Source organism: Callithrix jacchus, chromosome 10 (assembly GCF_049354715.1).
Source record: "Callithrix jacchus isolate 240 chromosome 10, calJac240_pri, whole genome shotgun sequence".
Lineage (NCBI taxonomy): Eukaryota > Metazoa > Chordata > Mammalia > Primates > Cebidae > Callithrix > Callithrix jacchus.
Genome location: NC_133511.1, coordinates 55,220,429 through 55,236,281, shown reverse-complemented (window position 1 = coordinate 55,236,281; position 15,853 = coordinate 55,220,429). Strand labels below are relative to the sequence as shown.

The following is a 15,853-nucleotide window of genomic DNA, read 5'->3' as shown; positions in this document are numbered from 1 at the left end:
TGCTTTTTATAGACCATTATGAAATAATATGTTGCCAAGTATAATTATGATTTATTTGTACATATTGTTTCCTGCTATATGGAGAAATTCAAGGGTCAGTTATAACATGTGTTCACTAACTACTTCTTGAATAAGTAAAGAGAGCTGACATATTCAGAATTCAGTGTTCTAATTTATAAATGTTTGATATTTGAAAATATTTCACATATCTGCTTATAGTGAATAATATATAGTGACAGAAACATAGATATAGCAATATCTATGATAAATTCCATAATAGCAGTCAACTTAGCTGTTAGAAACGCCTATCCTAGCCTTAATCTTTAATTTCCAGTAACTAAGGGGTGTGAAAATGTGCAAAGAAACAAAAACATTTTTGTAACTAAATCATGTGTATTTATACTTTGTATGTCTAATTGATATAATCACACTTTCTGAGTATACCCAATAACTAAGAATTGAGTACATTCGGAATTGGGTTTGGGGATATTCCCCAAAATAATTAAATCCATCCACAGGCCAAAACCATACTGAGTAGTTCAGAAACCATGCTCTAAAATGCAGCAGCCACTCAAGCTTCTTATAGCTAGTCAAATCTAAAGTTCTTTAATTCCAAGTGCCAAATGCTAATTCTTTTCCTAGTTTACCCAGATTCAGAAAGTTTCCTTTCTCTATCTGAGTCCCAGGATCTGTGGGCATCTTCTCAATTGTTTACAGATGGCAGAAGCTCAGGTCGCTACTGTGTTTATATTCATGGCCATACAAACCAATGAGTCATACAACCAATTTAAATTTAAAATGTAAGGGTAAGGAAGGCTATCATTTCTAGTGATTAATATAGAGTCACAATGAGAGAGAAACAATTAAACTGCCACACTTTTCACTAAGAAAGATATTGCATGTATTCAGTAAGTTTAATTACATCCATTTTTCTAAATTGGGGTACAAAGTTTCTTTTCTGCTTGAATCCCAATCTGTACATTATAGTTATCAATAAAAGGACAAGTCTAAAAAAAATGCATCTCAGCCCTGTTACTACATAGGTACCAAGTGCCAAAAAAAAAAAAAACAAAAAGAAGAAAATAAGAAAAAATCCAGGAAGAGAGAGAACAAATAGTTAATAGAAGCCATTTTCAAGGCAATATGTAACTGGTGACAGACATTTGCAAAGCAGTCTAGAGAAGCTAGAAATCCAATGATAAAAGCTCTGCACTTAAAATGAACTTGGGGCAAATGTAGACATGAAAATCAAGACAATTTGCAAAACATAATAAGGCCTAATTACAAGGATACAATCATTCCAAGTAGAACAACAAAGAGCAAGAATAGGACAGTGGAGACAAAACTGTAGGAGATAACAAACTTAATTTGAAAAATGCATAAGCATAATAGAAACTATCAATTTATTATGCATGTAAGCATGTATTAATTTATTTATAACTTGCTTTAGTCCTTGGAGAATTTAAAACAGGCAAGACATTCTCTGGAGCACAAGGCTAAGATTTTCACTATTTCCTGACAGATGAGAAAGTGAATATAAATACCAGAATTTCATACATATCATACATAGTTTTTGGTTATATAAATATGCATGTTAACTGTAAAGTCAACTTTCCACATTTTTTTATTCTATAAGGTGAATTCAGTTATTATCAAATTATTTCATCATTTTAAAATATACCTGTGCTGTCTACAGTCAGATATTTGAAATAAATACACATAAATTTTCAAAATCCCAGTGTTAATGCTTTTTTCTGTCGGAGACTACTACTTATTAGAGTAGCTCTAGGGGAGACTCACTAAACATTGCTGACTAGTAGTATTAAACTATTTTCTTTTTGGTTGCAAGCAAATCAAAGAACAAACCCTATCACAAATAAATAAAACAAAATCTAAATAAATGAGAAAGAAGTAACATTGATTATTGACAAGTTACCGAGTCCATTTCACAGAATCCAAGAGTTTTGAGTACATAATAACTAAGAAGGGCAGATACACAGTAACTTTAGAGGTCTAAGCAACTGATGCTCACATAACTTTTCCAAACTATTCGCATTCATATGATTCAATATTGATGACTACCAGTTTGGTATATCTCTAGTACAAATTTCAAATTCCCAGGAAAGAAAATTCAACTAGCCCTGCTACAATCAAATGTCTACTCCCTGGATCAGTCAGTCATGGCCAGGGGCAGGCTCACAAAGTCTAAACATGACCACCAATACCTCTGTGGACTGGGGCTTCTCTGCAGAGAAAGCAGATCAGCATGTGCTGCACAACTCCTTCAGAAAATATGTTTCACTGGGAGATATTATTATCTTTAAGTAAATAGCAAAGGAAATTTATGAAACCAGGAGCCCACAATCCTGTGGCAGAAATAAAAAGAAACATCTCCTTTCTGATTCTCTCACCTGACCACAGACAGCACTAAGAGTAAAACTTCAGGCTGGCACTTCTGACTTGTGATCTTCAGGAAGAGTCTTAAATGTAATTTTTTATTTGTTCCTAAGGTTCTAAAATTGAAGGACCTAATATGGGATTCCCAGATCCCATTGGGTTTTACTCCAAGGGAATAATGAAGGGTCAACGATTTATAATAATTCAAAAGACAAAATTCTGACTCTGCATTTCCTTGCAATAAGACTGCACAAAGTAATAAAATATGAAAGCTCTTATATTAATATTTTTAGATAAAATTACCAGTGTATTAGAGGATCAGAAATTCTTATTAGTGTTATACATCAGTGTGTTTGATTTACATAGGATTACTGCCTTATTCATGTTTCTATCTCCACCAATTGGCATAGTACCAGACACAGCTGAATGGAATTACTAAATATTGTAGCTTGAAAATAAAATTCCTGAAAATACATATTCTATGGTACTCTCTTAGGACAAAAGTATTAAAGAACGATGAACAGGAGAAATAGAAACTACCAAGCTAAGAGGGTAAAATACCATTATTAATCCTCTTTACAAAGATATCTGAGAGTTATGAAATAATTTATTAAAACTTACAAAGAGAAAAATCAACATACAGGAGATTCATTCATTGAAACTTAACTCCCAGAATTTCTGCCAGGTACCAGAAATTTTACTAGCTGTGGATATGCAAGGACCCCAAAGAACACATGGTCTTATGGAGAAGCAGATGTAGGAATAAGTAATTATTAAATGATATTATAAGGGATACAATAAATGAAATCACTGATGAACAAACAATTATTAAAACACATAATTTCTCAGTTCAATATCCACATGATCAACATGGCAAAACCTCGTATCTACTAAATACAAAAAAATTAGCTGGGATTGGTGTCATGCACCTGTAATCCCAGCTACTTGGGGAGGCCAAGGCAAAAGAATCACTTGAACCTGGGAGGTGGATGTTGCAGTGAGCCAAGATAATGCCACTACACTCCAACCTGAGCAACAGAGCAAAACTGTATCTCAGAAATAAAATAAAATAAACAAAAACAAAAGAACCACATTATTTCTCTATCATAAGCAATCCCTAAGTATGCACTCTCCTCTGACCATCTGCTCAGAAAGTATAACAGTTTCATATTATCTAAGTCTCCAACGAGTCTGGGCTCCCTCTGCACTGAGGAAATACCTCCAAAATTTAGCATCATCATCTCTTTCACTAAAGGTAATCCCACTTTCTCCTCCTGCTACAGATAAAAACTGAGGAAAGAAGCTTCATCTCTTACACAATCTGAGTGAAAATCAGGCTCCTCCATACTTGCTGCTAACATAGTTTTAAGACATGCTGTCAGTCCAGTTTTATCTTTCAGCACCTGGTACCTCAACAATAGATAAGGATATTTAAGAAGCTTCACATATTACTTTCACTTTGCCTGCAAGGGGAGTCAAATGAAGAGAATGTCCAAAAGGTAACTTTCTAATTTCTCATCTCCATCACAAGCAAATTATTTCATGACAAACTGTCATTTACAGTATATATAAGTCCAAGAGATACCACTGCCATTTCTGTCAAGCAATCCATGTATTACAGAGTATCATACTTTCAGCCACTTTCTTCACACACTTCAGAGCCCAGAGTAGTAGCATGAGTACATGAAATGAGAGGTAGGAAGTCTGGGATCTGTTCCCAGCACTACAACTGACGCACTATTCTTATCCTTTTGCATTTAAATCTCCCATTTGTAGCACAAGGTTAATGACATAATACCTGTTTGTTTATAAGGCACTGGAAAACTCTCTGGTAGAAGATACTACACAAATGCAGAGACTATTATTAAAACAGGAAGACTTGAAAATTGCAAGTTGGTATGCTCATAGCTATTAAGTAGTTGACACAGTAACAAAAGAGAAAGCATCTTTCTTCAACGCATCTAAAATCAAATACTGCTGAACACGCAGCTATAGAAAAATACATGTGCAAACATATTCATTTTAATGACCTTCCAAACCTAACTAATCAATAACCCATTTAAAGTAATCCTTTCCAAGTTATCCTGACTCTGACAAAATGCATGAAACCCCTAATCACAGGTATTTTTTATAATGCAAAGCTTTCTGAAAAGTTATTCTTTCTCCTTGCTAAATATTTGCTCTACTCCAGAATTTCACAGCACATATTGCCCTATTTCACTAAGATTGTTCTGAAATACAGAAACATTTCTCCTTCAATCTGTCCAATCTTGGAATAATCAAACTTACAGTACAGTGTTGGACAGGCATCCAAGCAGGGGCTTCCACTGGACAATTCTGGGCTGGGCATCTGCCTTGGTTTTGCTGCAAATAAGTAAAAATGATATTATATTCTATTTATTATGTCCAGTAGATATATACTAGCTGACATGTTTATTATCAATATGTTTATTACCTTATTTACAAGCAAGGCAGAGATAAAATGCTTTTTTGGTGCAATGCTGCAGAAAACTAGGTACATATTTCGACTCTTATCAAAGCATAAGATAGTATCCTTTTCCTTTTTTATTACTCTAAGGACTAGGTTTTTGGCACCAGGCTTTCTCAGCATCTAGCCTTCCAGGCCTCAATACTAACCAACTGAGAACTCTCAAAACCCATAGGCTGACTGTTCCCTTCCAGGCTTGTAGTCAGCACTGATACATGCTGTACTCCTGTGAGATCATATGAGTCAAGGTATAGAAGACTGTTTATTTGTCTCTATTTCCAGATCATAAGCTAGTGATAGTGTTTCTCTCTAAAGTGTTTTACAGAAGTCCAGAATGTTGAGTTGAAAGGGATAGATCTTAGGGGACTTTTTATCATATCAGAAACTTAAGCAAAGAGAAATGAAACAATTTTCTCAAGAAGTCAGAGATTGACATTCTAAGCCATTTTCCAGGCACTTCTTTCTACAAAAGAAATTTCTCTCTAGTTAACCTATACTTTTGTTGTAATTCCTGTAAATTTACTTCTAATTGGCTTTTAAAAACAATACAGTGCTTTCCTTTCACCAGCAATACTGCTCCACTCCTTTGATAATAAAAACTGGTTAGTCCAAAAGAGGGGTGATTTTAATAAACCATGTTTAATCTTTTATTTCTTTCACTGTCTTCTCAGTGATAATATAGACATACTTATAATGTTAATAATCACCATAAAAACCACAGCTGTGATTTATTGAGCAACTAAATATGCAAGGCATTATTCTGGACACAATATGTATTACTACTAGTCCCCAGAACAAACATGAACAGGAGTATTATGCTCATTTTGTGGTGGAGAAAACACAGACTCAGAGAGGTTAAACAACTTGACTAAAATTCACCCTACTAGACAACAGCATCTCTGAGATTGCAGCAAGACTCTAGCTGATTCTGGTACCCATGTATGCTCTTTCTTTTATAAGAAGTTGCCTCTGTTATTTTAGATTTTCTCTTAAATGGGAATTAAGGTATGTCATCATCCGATCTGATTTCATCTAATGAATGATCTTAACATTTTTGATTTCACTGAATAAAATACTGAATGCAGTACTCCTATCACACTAAAAAATTTTTGTCTGTGATTTGTAAGCTTTTTAGAGTAACTTTATTTGGGTGATTTATTTTTAAGGCATCACTATGTCCTAAAATGCTATATGAGTGATTGTGGATAAAGTCGCCATAAAAATAAACTTATATCATCAATCTCTGTGATCAGTATTCTTGTTTGAAATAAAGTATGATATGCAGCAGCAGCAGAGTATATAATGTACACTGGACTTGTGTTAGATAACCACAATTATAAGCTAATTTTGGCCATGTGATTGCTGCCATTAAATGCTCTTGCTAGTCATATCTGTGAAACAGTGTTAGTGTCTTGCCTAATTCATGGATAATATATACAGATTCTCCTCAGATCATTATCACAATTTGCAAGGAAGCTACTAATGAGAACACACAATGTATTCACAAAATATGATGGGTGCATAAATACGGTGTATTTCAACTCTACAGTGCACATCATGGGATAAGAAAGGTGGAAATCTGTGTTTCTGTTTTGCCTTCCATTATTACCTGATTTCTGTCACTAACTTCTTCTCATAAGTGTTTTAACTAAAAAAATTAACAATGATTTTACAAAGCCAGACAAAAAGACTACTGAAGACAGATGCCATGTAAACATAAATCATTCTTTAATCCTAGTGTATGACAAGAAAAAAACTTTGAAATTGAAGTTAGAACCTTGGATTTTAGTTTAGTATTCCCATTAATCTATATGTGGAACTTTGGGAAATTCTCTTTAACACTTTAGACCTCACTTTTCTCATCTGTAAAATGAACAAGTTGTCTAGGATCCATGATTCAATGTGGAAAGAGAAACTGCCAAATTTACGCAAAGATCTGGAAAACTTTATACTTCTACCAATAATTTAATATTTCATTTTCTCTACCAAAGGGATATACCCTACAGTTGAGAGCATTTACCATTCTAATATACTGATGAGGCATCTTTTAGGTTCTTGGGAATATGAACAGGAAATAATTATTTCTCTGTGAGTTTCAGTGCTAGCAAAAATTGACACCCACTACAGTAGATGGTCTCAAAAGAGCCTTCTATTTAAGTGTTGTTACTGAAAATCCTAACCTCATGTTTTGTCTACTACTTTGCTCTACTGCTCAAGAAGACAAGATCTAACATGGGTCAAGGAACCCACCACAGTAGGTAGAGAAGGAAATGGATTTGAAATTCTTTTTTCCTAGAAGTCTTCATTCTCCTTATTCAGTATCTTTTTCTTAACATTTAATGTGTACACTGTGGCATAACAGAGTTTGGGCCTACCTCCTACTCAAAAGAGTAGGACACTCTCAAAAGGACATTCTCATGTCTAACTCTTAGTTAATTCTTAAGCGAAAAATCAAGGGAGAACATTAGCATTCCCTCATGAGACAACCTAGCTCTCCAAGCAAAGATTTAAAATGGAAATTAGTGACAAATTCCCCCAAAGATGAAGCTTTCCCTCCTTTCTTCCCTCTCCATTCATCTATCCAGCATGTTTATAGCTGTAGATTAGTGATATGTGACTACACCAGGATTCGGGGATTTGCAATGCTGACCATTAAAAACATGTCTCTTAAGAGACAAAACTATCAATGGGTCTTGGTCTTTCAGAAACAGCTTGATGTCTCCAAATCTCTCCTCTTCCTTGGTTGTCTGTTTCTCACTTTAAAATCTTGACATATTTCATTCCAGAATATTCTGAGAACATTAGCTAAATATGCTGACCAATTATACCTAAGATTGATTGTATAAATATGTAACTACGAAGAATTTTAACAGTGACTAAGAGAATTCTAAAGATTTTCTTCTCAAGCCCCCAAAAACATGGGAATATTTTTTTGTGTATCAGGGGCTTATACACTATTACAGTGCTTTGGAGTTTACCAAGCGCTTATATAGACATTTAGTCATTTCATCCTCAGAAAAAGTTGTATGTGGCAGAGTGAGAGATGATTCATACAAATAAAATTTTGACCTAAATGTTTCATTTAAAATAGCATGTTCTTTTGAAAGCAGAGTAAGAGCTGAAAGTTTCTGTTGTTGTACTGTTCACAGTAAAATGTAATCAAAGGAGTTTCGTTTTATGGGGGAGAGGGGGCAGTATTGTGAAGTGTTGCATGATAAGACTGTACACATATCTGCTCATTTATTTACCCATTCCTCACTTATCAAAATATACTTCATGAATGGTACCATGTTAGGTAAATATAGAGATTTAAAACTTTATATTTACCTATAGGTATAAAACTTTAAATAATCCTTATTCTCCAAAAGCTCACAACATTTTAGGAGATACAATACAATGTGCTGAGTTTAAAGCAGAATTAAATAACAGGGCCATTAATCCATTCATGTAGTTGGTCAACGAACATTTACTGAGCAATTACTATGTGCAAGCTATTGCATTAGGAATAAAGATATATCAAGACTCAGTGTCTGTCTAAAAAGTACTTATTCTAAGGAAAAAGATAAACCAATAAAGATGCAGTTATAAATTAATATTACTGATATGGGATAAATAAACTGTTCCATGGCAGATAAAAAATATTCATTGTACTCATTCTTGGGGCAGGAGTATGAACTAGGGTAAGGAACAATTACAGAGAGGAACTGAGGCAAAAGTGGAAGTATTTACCTCTGGCTGGGTAACTCAGGAAAGACTTTGTTGGAGAGACACTTCAGGTATCCAACACAATTTTAAGGAGGTGAAGGTATAAGAAGAGGCCTTACAGGCTAAAGGTACTCAATGCACCAACTGATAGCACAAAGTGAAGAAACTGTTGGCCTTGTCCAGAAACTTCTCAATTCTGGACCTCAGAAGAGAAAGAATGATTTTATGCTATACAGAGAGCTGACTTCAGCCTTTCTTTTTATTTATTTCTACTTCACAAGACTAAATGGACAGCAGGGTGTGAGATAAATGAGTCCGACCAGGAAGTGGACATGGGGGGGACACAGATCTGATCCTATAAAACACGTAAGAGGCCCTCCTGAGTTTAATCTTTGAACAAGCATTTCCACTGTCTTCTCATCCCTGAGACTCTTAGGTATTTGACAGATGAAGAAAAAGAGGTCAAAACATGATGCCCAAGGAGCAGAACGAAGTGGCTTTTTGCATGCAGAACTAAAACGACATGCAAAAAATGCATGTGCAAATGGAATGTGAGTTGTAAAGTACTTTAGAAATGAGCTAATTCTTGTTAAAATTACTTGAACACTTTTTCTGACTTCTAGTCCAATATACTCTCTAACAAGAGTTAAAAAAATTTTCAAAAAATTTGAAAAAGACAACTATTCCCAAAGTGCCTCCAAATCAATTTTATACATTTACATATATATGTATATATTTGTATGTATGTATCTGTAGATACATAATGTGTTCATTATGCATCCTCCACATAATATGTCTATAGATAGATATATACACATGAAGATGTTTTATGTATATGTATACATATGTGCATAAATAATTTATTTTGGCAAAATACAGGTTTTCATTGAATTAGTTTTCTAATTTCCCATAAAGATATGTCATTTTAGAATGAGATGTTAGAAAAAGAGAAAATCAAATCTTGCCATGTGCTAATGTAAAATACATTATAGGTATAAATATGTGCAAAAAATGTTATATTGGAAGTCCTAAGACACCAAGATATAAAAATGAGATTCCAAAGGAGGCAGACTGCATGTACAATATTCAAAAGAAATTACCAAGAACCAACTTTGGGATCCTGAATCCTATTTATAGTATAATATAAAGCTGGTATACAAAATTTCGGTGATTGAAGATTTAGAAAAGGGAGAGAATTTCTCTGAAGAGGGGTTGAGAAGTCTCACAATGCACCTACAATTAATGAAATAAGCTTCAATTGGACTGGACCTAAAGCTTAACATAACTTCCTTTGGTTTAGAAGGCCAATATACTGGAATTTGACTCTCATCGAAGAGTCAAAACTGGTTAAGTCAGAAGTGGCTTCATCTGGGTTAGTGCACTCTCAGAGTTTGTCAAGGCAAAAGATTCATTCTGGAACCATTGTAACACTTGTCAAGACAACGCTCCATTTAGGGTAGACTGCTGTGAAATTTGGCCTAAAGAAATGCATCATAGGACACTTAGAGAGGCCCAGAAGGGGAGGCTTCCAAAGACCCACGAAAGTGTCCATGAGGGAAAAACTCAGCCAGACTTTTTCTGGCTGCATTAAAAGCCCCGATCCGCTGTTTGCTAGCTATGTAACCCTAGGCTAGTTACTTTACTTCTCTTTGCCATAGTTATGAAGATTTTAAAAGTTATCATTAAAACACTTAAAACTATTTCTATATATAATCAGCACTATTTAAGTGTCAGTAATTTTCTTCCTTTTTGGTTATTTTTATCATTATTATATGTCAGGCTGAAAGGGCAAAAAGCACAACAATCCCAGTGCAATAGGAACTTTCCTTGTCTCCTTTTCTTATTTCCTTTTTATGCTCCAAACTTGGAAGGATCAATAACCAACTAGTAAATGGGAAAAGGTAAGAAAAGTCTACGGCATCTCCTTCCCCCAAAGCAGATGTCCTATCTGAAGATCCCACAGTAGGAAAAAGAGAATCTTTCATCTGGAATATGTTCCAAATTTTGACTAGTATTTGGGACTGAACAATTTTAATTAATATATTGCAACTGTATTTGTGATTTTCAGTGACTGTAGGACTTTTTATTCCCTGTAAATGGAAAGTTATGAGAATACCCATTTTCATTTGGAGGGCAGGGTGAGGACCACTGAAATTATGCCATTTTAAACAAACAATGGGGACCCCAAAATAAAATGACTTCTATTACTGCATCACATGAGTATTCCTCATTAAATGTGTCAATTACAGATGCAGAACATACTAATGGTGAGTGTTAACTTTTTAATTCAACTTTGGGAATATTCCTCAACATATGACTTCATCCCTTCCTGGACTTATCTTTTCATTTGCTTCTTTTTATTTTCTCAGGCTTCAAAAGATGTTTAAAATAAGTTGGCCTAATTTGTTTCTGAGGAAATCCTTACTAAAACTGAAGCCATGCTGGGGAGTCATGAATTTGCCTCTTTTGTAAACGAAGAAAATGCTCCTGACCTATTCTCCAAAGGATGCTGAGAACAAGGGATTTTCAGTGGGTAGTGATGATGGTGCTGAGTCATTCTCAACACTTTTCAAAATCCTTTGTGACTTCAGGCAGACATCTGCCCAGGTTAACAGAGGTGCAGTCTGTGACTAAGAGGATTAAAACACTGCGTTAAAATATTCTAAGCACCCAGCTACCCAAATTAAGTATGATGAGTGGAATAGACTCTGAATTTTTAGGCTGGCCACATTTAAAGATTATAAATGGAAACCATTGTTATAACTTGATATTTCAGGATATCAATGGGAAGAGGACAGTGGGCTTGGACTCAGGAGACGTTTCCTAGATATACAATGAAATAATATTCACTGAGCGCCGTTAGATCCCAGGCACTTGACATGCACTGTTAACTCATTTTATCAACACATCAATCCTAAAAGGTAGTAGAGGAGAGAGTTTAACACCATGAGGAATCCACTGGACTCAGGTTACAATGCCAGAGTTTTCACTTTTTTACATCTGTGGCTTTTGATGAATTTCTTAATTTCTGTGAGTTTCAGTTTTCTCATCCATAAAATGGGAAAAATAAAACCTAGCTTAAGGAATTATTTTAAGTATTATAAAACTTCGTATACATACATACATACATACATACATATATAATATATATGTCCAAGAGCCTGATATATTAATATATAATAATATTAATATCTATTTTATTAATTGAGGATCTTTCTCCTGTTCCACTTAGCTCCTCTGAGCCTATATTCTTGTATCTGAGTATAAAATAATATTTATCTCACAAGGTAAACATGAAAATTAAATTTTAAAAAGTACATGAAAGTGCTTAGCAAATCAAGAACTTTAAATCTAAGTTTTGTTGGTAACTTTTTCTCAGTATATAGAAGATTAAAAGAATGTCTGAAATACTGCAGCAATTTAAGATAACTAAATTTGGGAGCCAAAATTGATTCTGCAGTCTGGGATCACTTAACTTGAAATTGCTGGTTGTAAATATTTCTAAGAAATATAATATGGTATTTTAGTATTTTGTAGAGTCATGTCCCAATATTCTCTGAAGTTCTACCAATTTCAAAAGTTGAGTTATTACTATGCATAGTTAAGTGCAATAGAGTAAGTTAAGGTTCTAAATACAAGATTTAAAAGCAGAGTTTTGTACAATACTTTAAATGTAATTAATTTCTGCATTCTGTCACTGTATCCTAGTAATCAGATGAGAAAAAAGGAATGGGCTGCAATTATACTTTTCTCTTTGCAAAAAGGAAAATTTGGATATTGTTGCTACTACAGAAAATAAGTATGTTTTCATTGACAGATCTTATCTATTATATCATAAACTACAAAATCTCACGGAAACACAAGAGACTGTGACTTCTAAAACAAGCTACTTTTTCCTTCAAAACATATTTAAAATTTCATTTGTAAAGATTCTTGTATTAACAAATTAACAGCTAGTAAAAATATCTGAAATTTCAGGACTCCAAAATTCTTTGAAGAAAGAAATGCCATTCAGAAACAAGATGAAAGTAATTCACTTCTAGTCTCTCTGCTACCATAGAGACAAAGAGAAAAAAGTGAAGAGATTTAGCACACTTAATTCTTCCCAAAATTTATAATTAACTACATAGGAAAGGGAACAATTACCATATTTCCAAAGAATAAAGAATTTTAAAAGTTGAGCTTTTGATAAGACATAATTACAAGCCATTAAATATGCAATTCATACCAATTTGCTCTTATGATCTTGAATTTCAAAAACTGCATGTACATTAGTTAGCATTTTCTGAAAAGTACACATGGAATGCCACCATGTTAAATTTACAGAGCTTTTTCTTATCAGAGGATTTTTTTCAGTTACTTAAAATTCTGGCCAAATGTAACACAAAGAAAACGGTCAATGGATATTACTCGTATATATGCCCTGTCTTCCTGACACCTATGAATATGTATTTGGGGACAAATGTTAATAAACGAAAAAATGTGCAGGCTTTTGTAGATCAAGTGCCATGGCCAACATCAAGCAATAGCCAGGAAGGACGAGCAATTAGATATGTTCTCACTTTAGATTGCTAAGTAAATTACAGGTGTATTAATTCAGGACAGTTTTATTTTAAGAGACTTACAAGAAAACGGCATATCTAGAAATCCTAGGAGATTCAAAACAAAGAAAGGGAAGAAGAATTTATTTTGCTAAAAACATACACTTTCATTTAAGGTTTCTTTAGCAAATAAATTTTTAAAAAATTTTTATCATCAAGAATATCAAGAAATTATCCTTGTAATGTTCTATTTAGAACTCTATTTGAAAACAAATGATTTTATTTTAGGTTATCTATAAATATAGCATGAAAGACTATTTCTCATTGTAAAAACATGAAGTATCAGAGGGGTAAGCTAAAATATTAATACTTTATGAACTGTGTTTTCATACAATAATCAACGTTCTTGCTGGCGTAGATAATAAATGGTATAATTTATGTCTTGAAATTTTATTTTTGGATATTCTTTTTTGAAACATAATTAAATGGTCTTCCAGGAGACTCTATTGCTAACTACACTGCTATCTGGTAAAGTGGTATAATAGATTATTCTAAGTCATTTCTATCTAGGAGTTTCAGAACAATTTTAAGGGAACAGTTGGAAGTCTCTAAAGCTTTTAACTCAGATCTTAACCACAAAATAACATAACATCCATTCCAGTCCTGTATGCATAATGCTGCTATCATCTGTGGCTAGTTGGACAAATTTCAAGTAATAATTACTATTATAGTTTTTTAAGTTTCTTTTGTAGGTTACTTGGAATAAAGCCATTCAATGGTACTGATACACCTTGTTCTCTGAAATGTGAACCAATATAAAAAAATAGCAGAACTGCTGTCAACCTCTACCTACACAAGTCTGTGTCCTGAAAGTTGAATGAAACATAATGTATTTTGCTTTAAACAAAATTATATTATTTCTCCAATTATTTTATAACCTGATAATTTAGGAGAATGAAGTCATTTTTGAATTTTCTATTGCATAGCTTTCTAACTCACTTTAATATTTTAATAGTAAAATATACTACATTAATATTGTTCTTCTGTTATAGTATACCCATAATAAATATATTATATACATATTATAAAGCCAAATAATTTCCCCCCCAAAGTATCTTGCTATGTTAAATCACTGAAAAATTAAATGGACATGAGTTGACATTCTTTTATCAAACTGAAAACCTGATCTGACTGCTTTAGTTTTTGTTTAATAGAAATGTGCAATTGTCTTCTAAGTATTTTTATACTTTAATTTTAGAAATTTAAAGGATGATGTGATAATTTGGTTTATCATAAATGTGATTCAGTTGCCATTTTCCAGGTGTATATAAGGACTTTTATCTCTCTTAGTACATTTCTTTTATGTAAAAATGACACTTCCAAGTATCATTTTAGGCCCACTAACTGTTCACAGATAAATTGACCAATTGCCTGTCTCTTAACTGAATAATTTATCCATCAGACTACGAAGATTTCTTTTACAACTATTTATTGTGAAGTACACATTATCTATATACATGTACATATGTGTATACATGTATGTATATATGCAAAAACATTTGTGTATATGTGCACAAGTCTATATACATACACAGAGAAGTAAATGTATACCTACATAAGAGTGTGTGTGTGTGTGTGTGTAACTTAGAGGAAGCAAGAATTTCATCCACTCATTCATTTACCTACTGGACAGTGAAATATCTATCGGATGTCTGTTAAATGAAAGAATCAGTCCACACTTATGGTACATCTGCCAGTACCATGGTAAGTGATCAACCAAGAACTTCTCCTGTCCTCAAGGAATTAACTTTCTAGCAAGAAATAGGCACAAGTAAAAGATAACTGTACAACCAGATAAAGGCTATAACAAAGATACAGACAATGTACTAAGAACACGGAACATGACAGGCTCAGTCTAGTAGGGCAATATCAAGGAAAGTACTTACAGAGAAATCTGCATTAGCTGAATCTTCAAGGTTAAGAAATTTATTAGGGAAGTATCAAGCTAGAGAGTTGAGAGGAATTCAAGGCATAAGAAAAAACAGGCACAACAAAGAAACAGGAGGATGAAATTCAGATTATTTAGGGAAACCAAACATTATTCATTATAGTTGACTAAGGCATGAAGGGTAGTGGGATCTGAGATAGGCAGATAGGCAAGGGATACAACATTAAGGGTGAGGTGCTTCAGGTGAAACAATGTAGACTTTATCCTGAAGAGCAGTGCTTCTCAAACCTTAATGTGCAAAATCAATTAAGAATCCAAACCAATTAGAGATCTTATGAAAATGCAGATTCGGATTCAGCAATTTAGCATGGGGACTAAGATTCTGCTTTTCTGTTTTCTAGGGGATGCCATTGCAGTTGCTGAACAAACCAAATTTAGAATAAGGGAGCCACAGGGGACAGGGAATCCCTGAAGGATTATAATGAGAGTTGCAGGGTTGTGATATACATGAAAATTATATATATACATGTAAATATATACAAACATACATATATATGTATATATATATATATATACACACATGCATATTTATACACACACACATATATGTACATTTTTTAAAAGGAAGTTCCCAGTTAATGGTGTGGAAAATGTATAAGAGTGGAAAGATAGGGAAAGTAGGAAGATTAATGGGTATTTTATTGCAGAAATCTAGGTAACAATTAGTAAGACTCTGAAAAAGACCACTGGTAATAGAAATTGTAAATAAAGACA

The 15,853-nt window shown here is 33.5% G+C and overlaps 1 protein-coding gene across 19 annotated transcripts in view; it reads right to left on the bottom strand.

Moving 5' to 3' along the window:
* Positions 1–15,853, bottom strand: part of DLG2 (discs large MAGUK scaffold protein 2) — a 2,299,762-nt gene that overhangs the window by 1,669,347 nt on the left and 614,562 nt on the right. For all 19 annotated transcript variants that reach the window (XM_078340083.1, XM_078340084.1, XM_054241373.2 and 16 more), the window contains one exon: positions 4,687–4,761. In XM_078340083.1, coding sequence (XP_078196209.1) covers positions 4,687–4,761 — 75 coding nt within the window. The remainder of the gene's footprint in view (positions 1–4,686; positions 4,762–15,853) is intronic.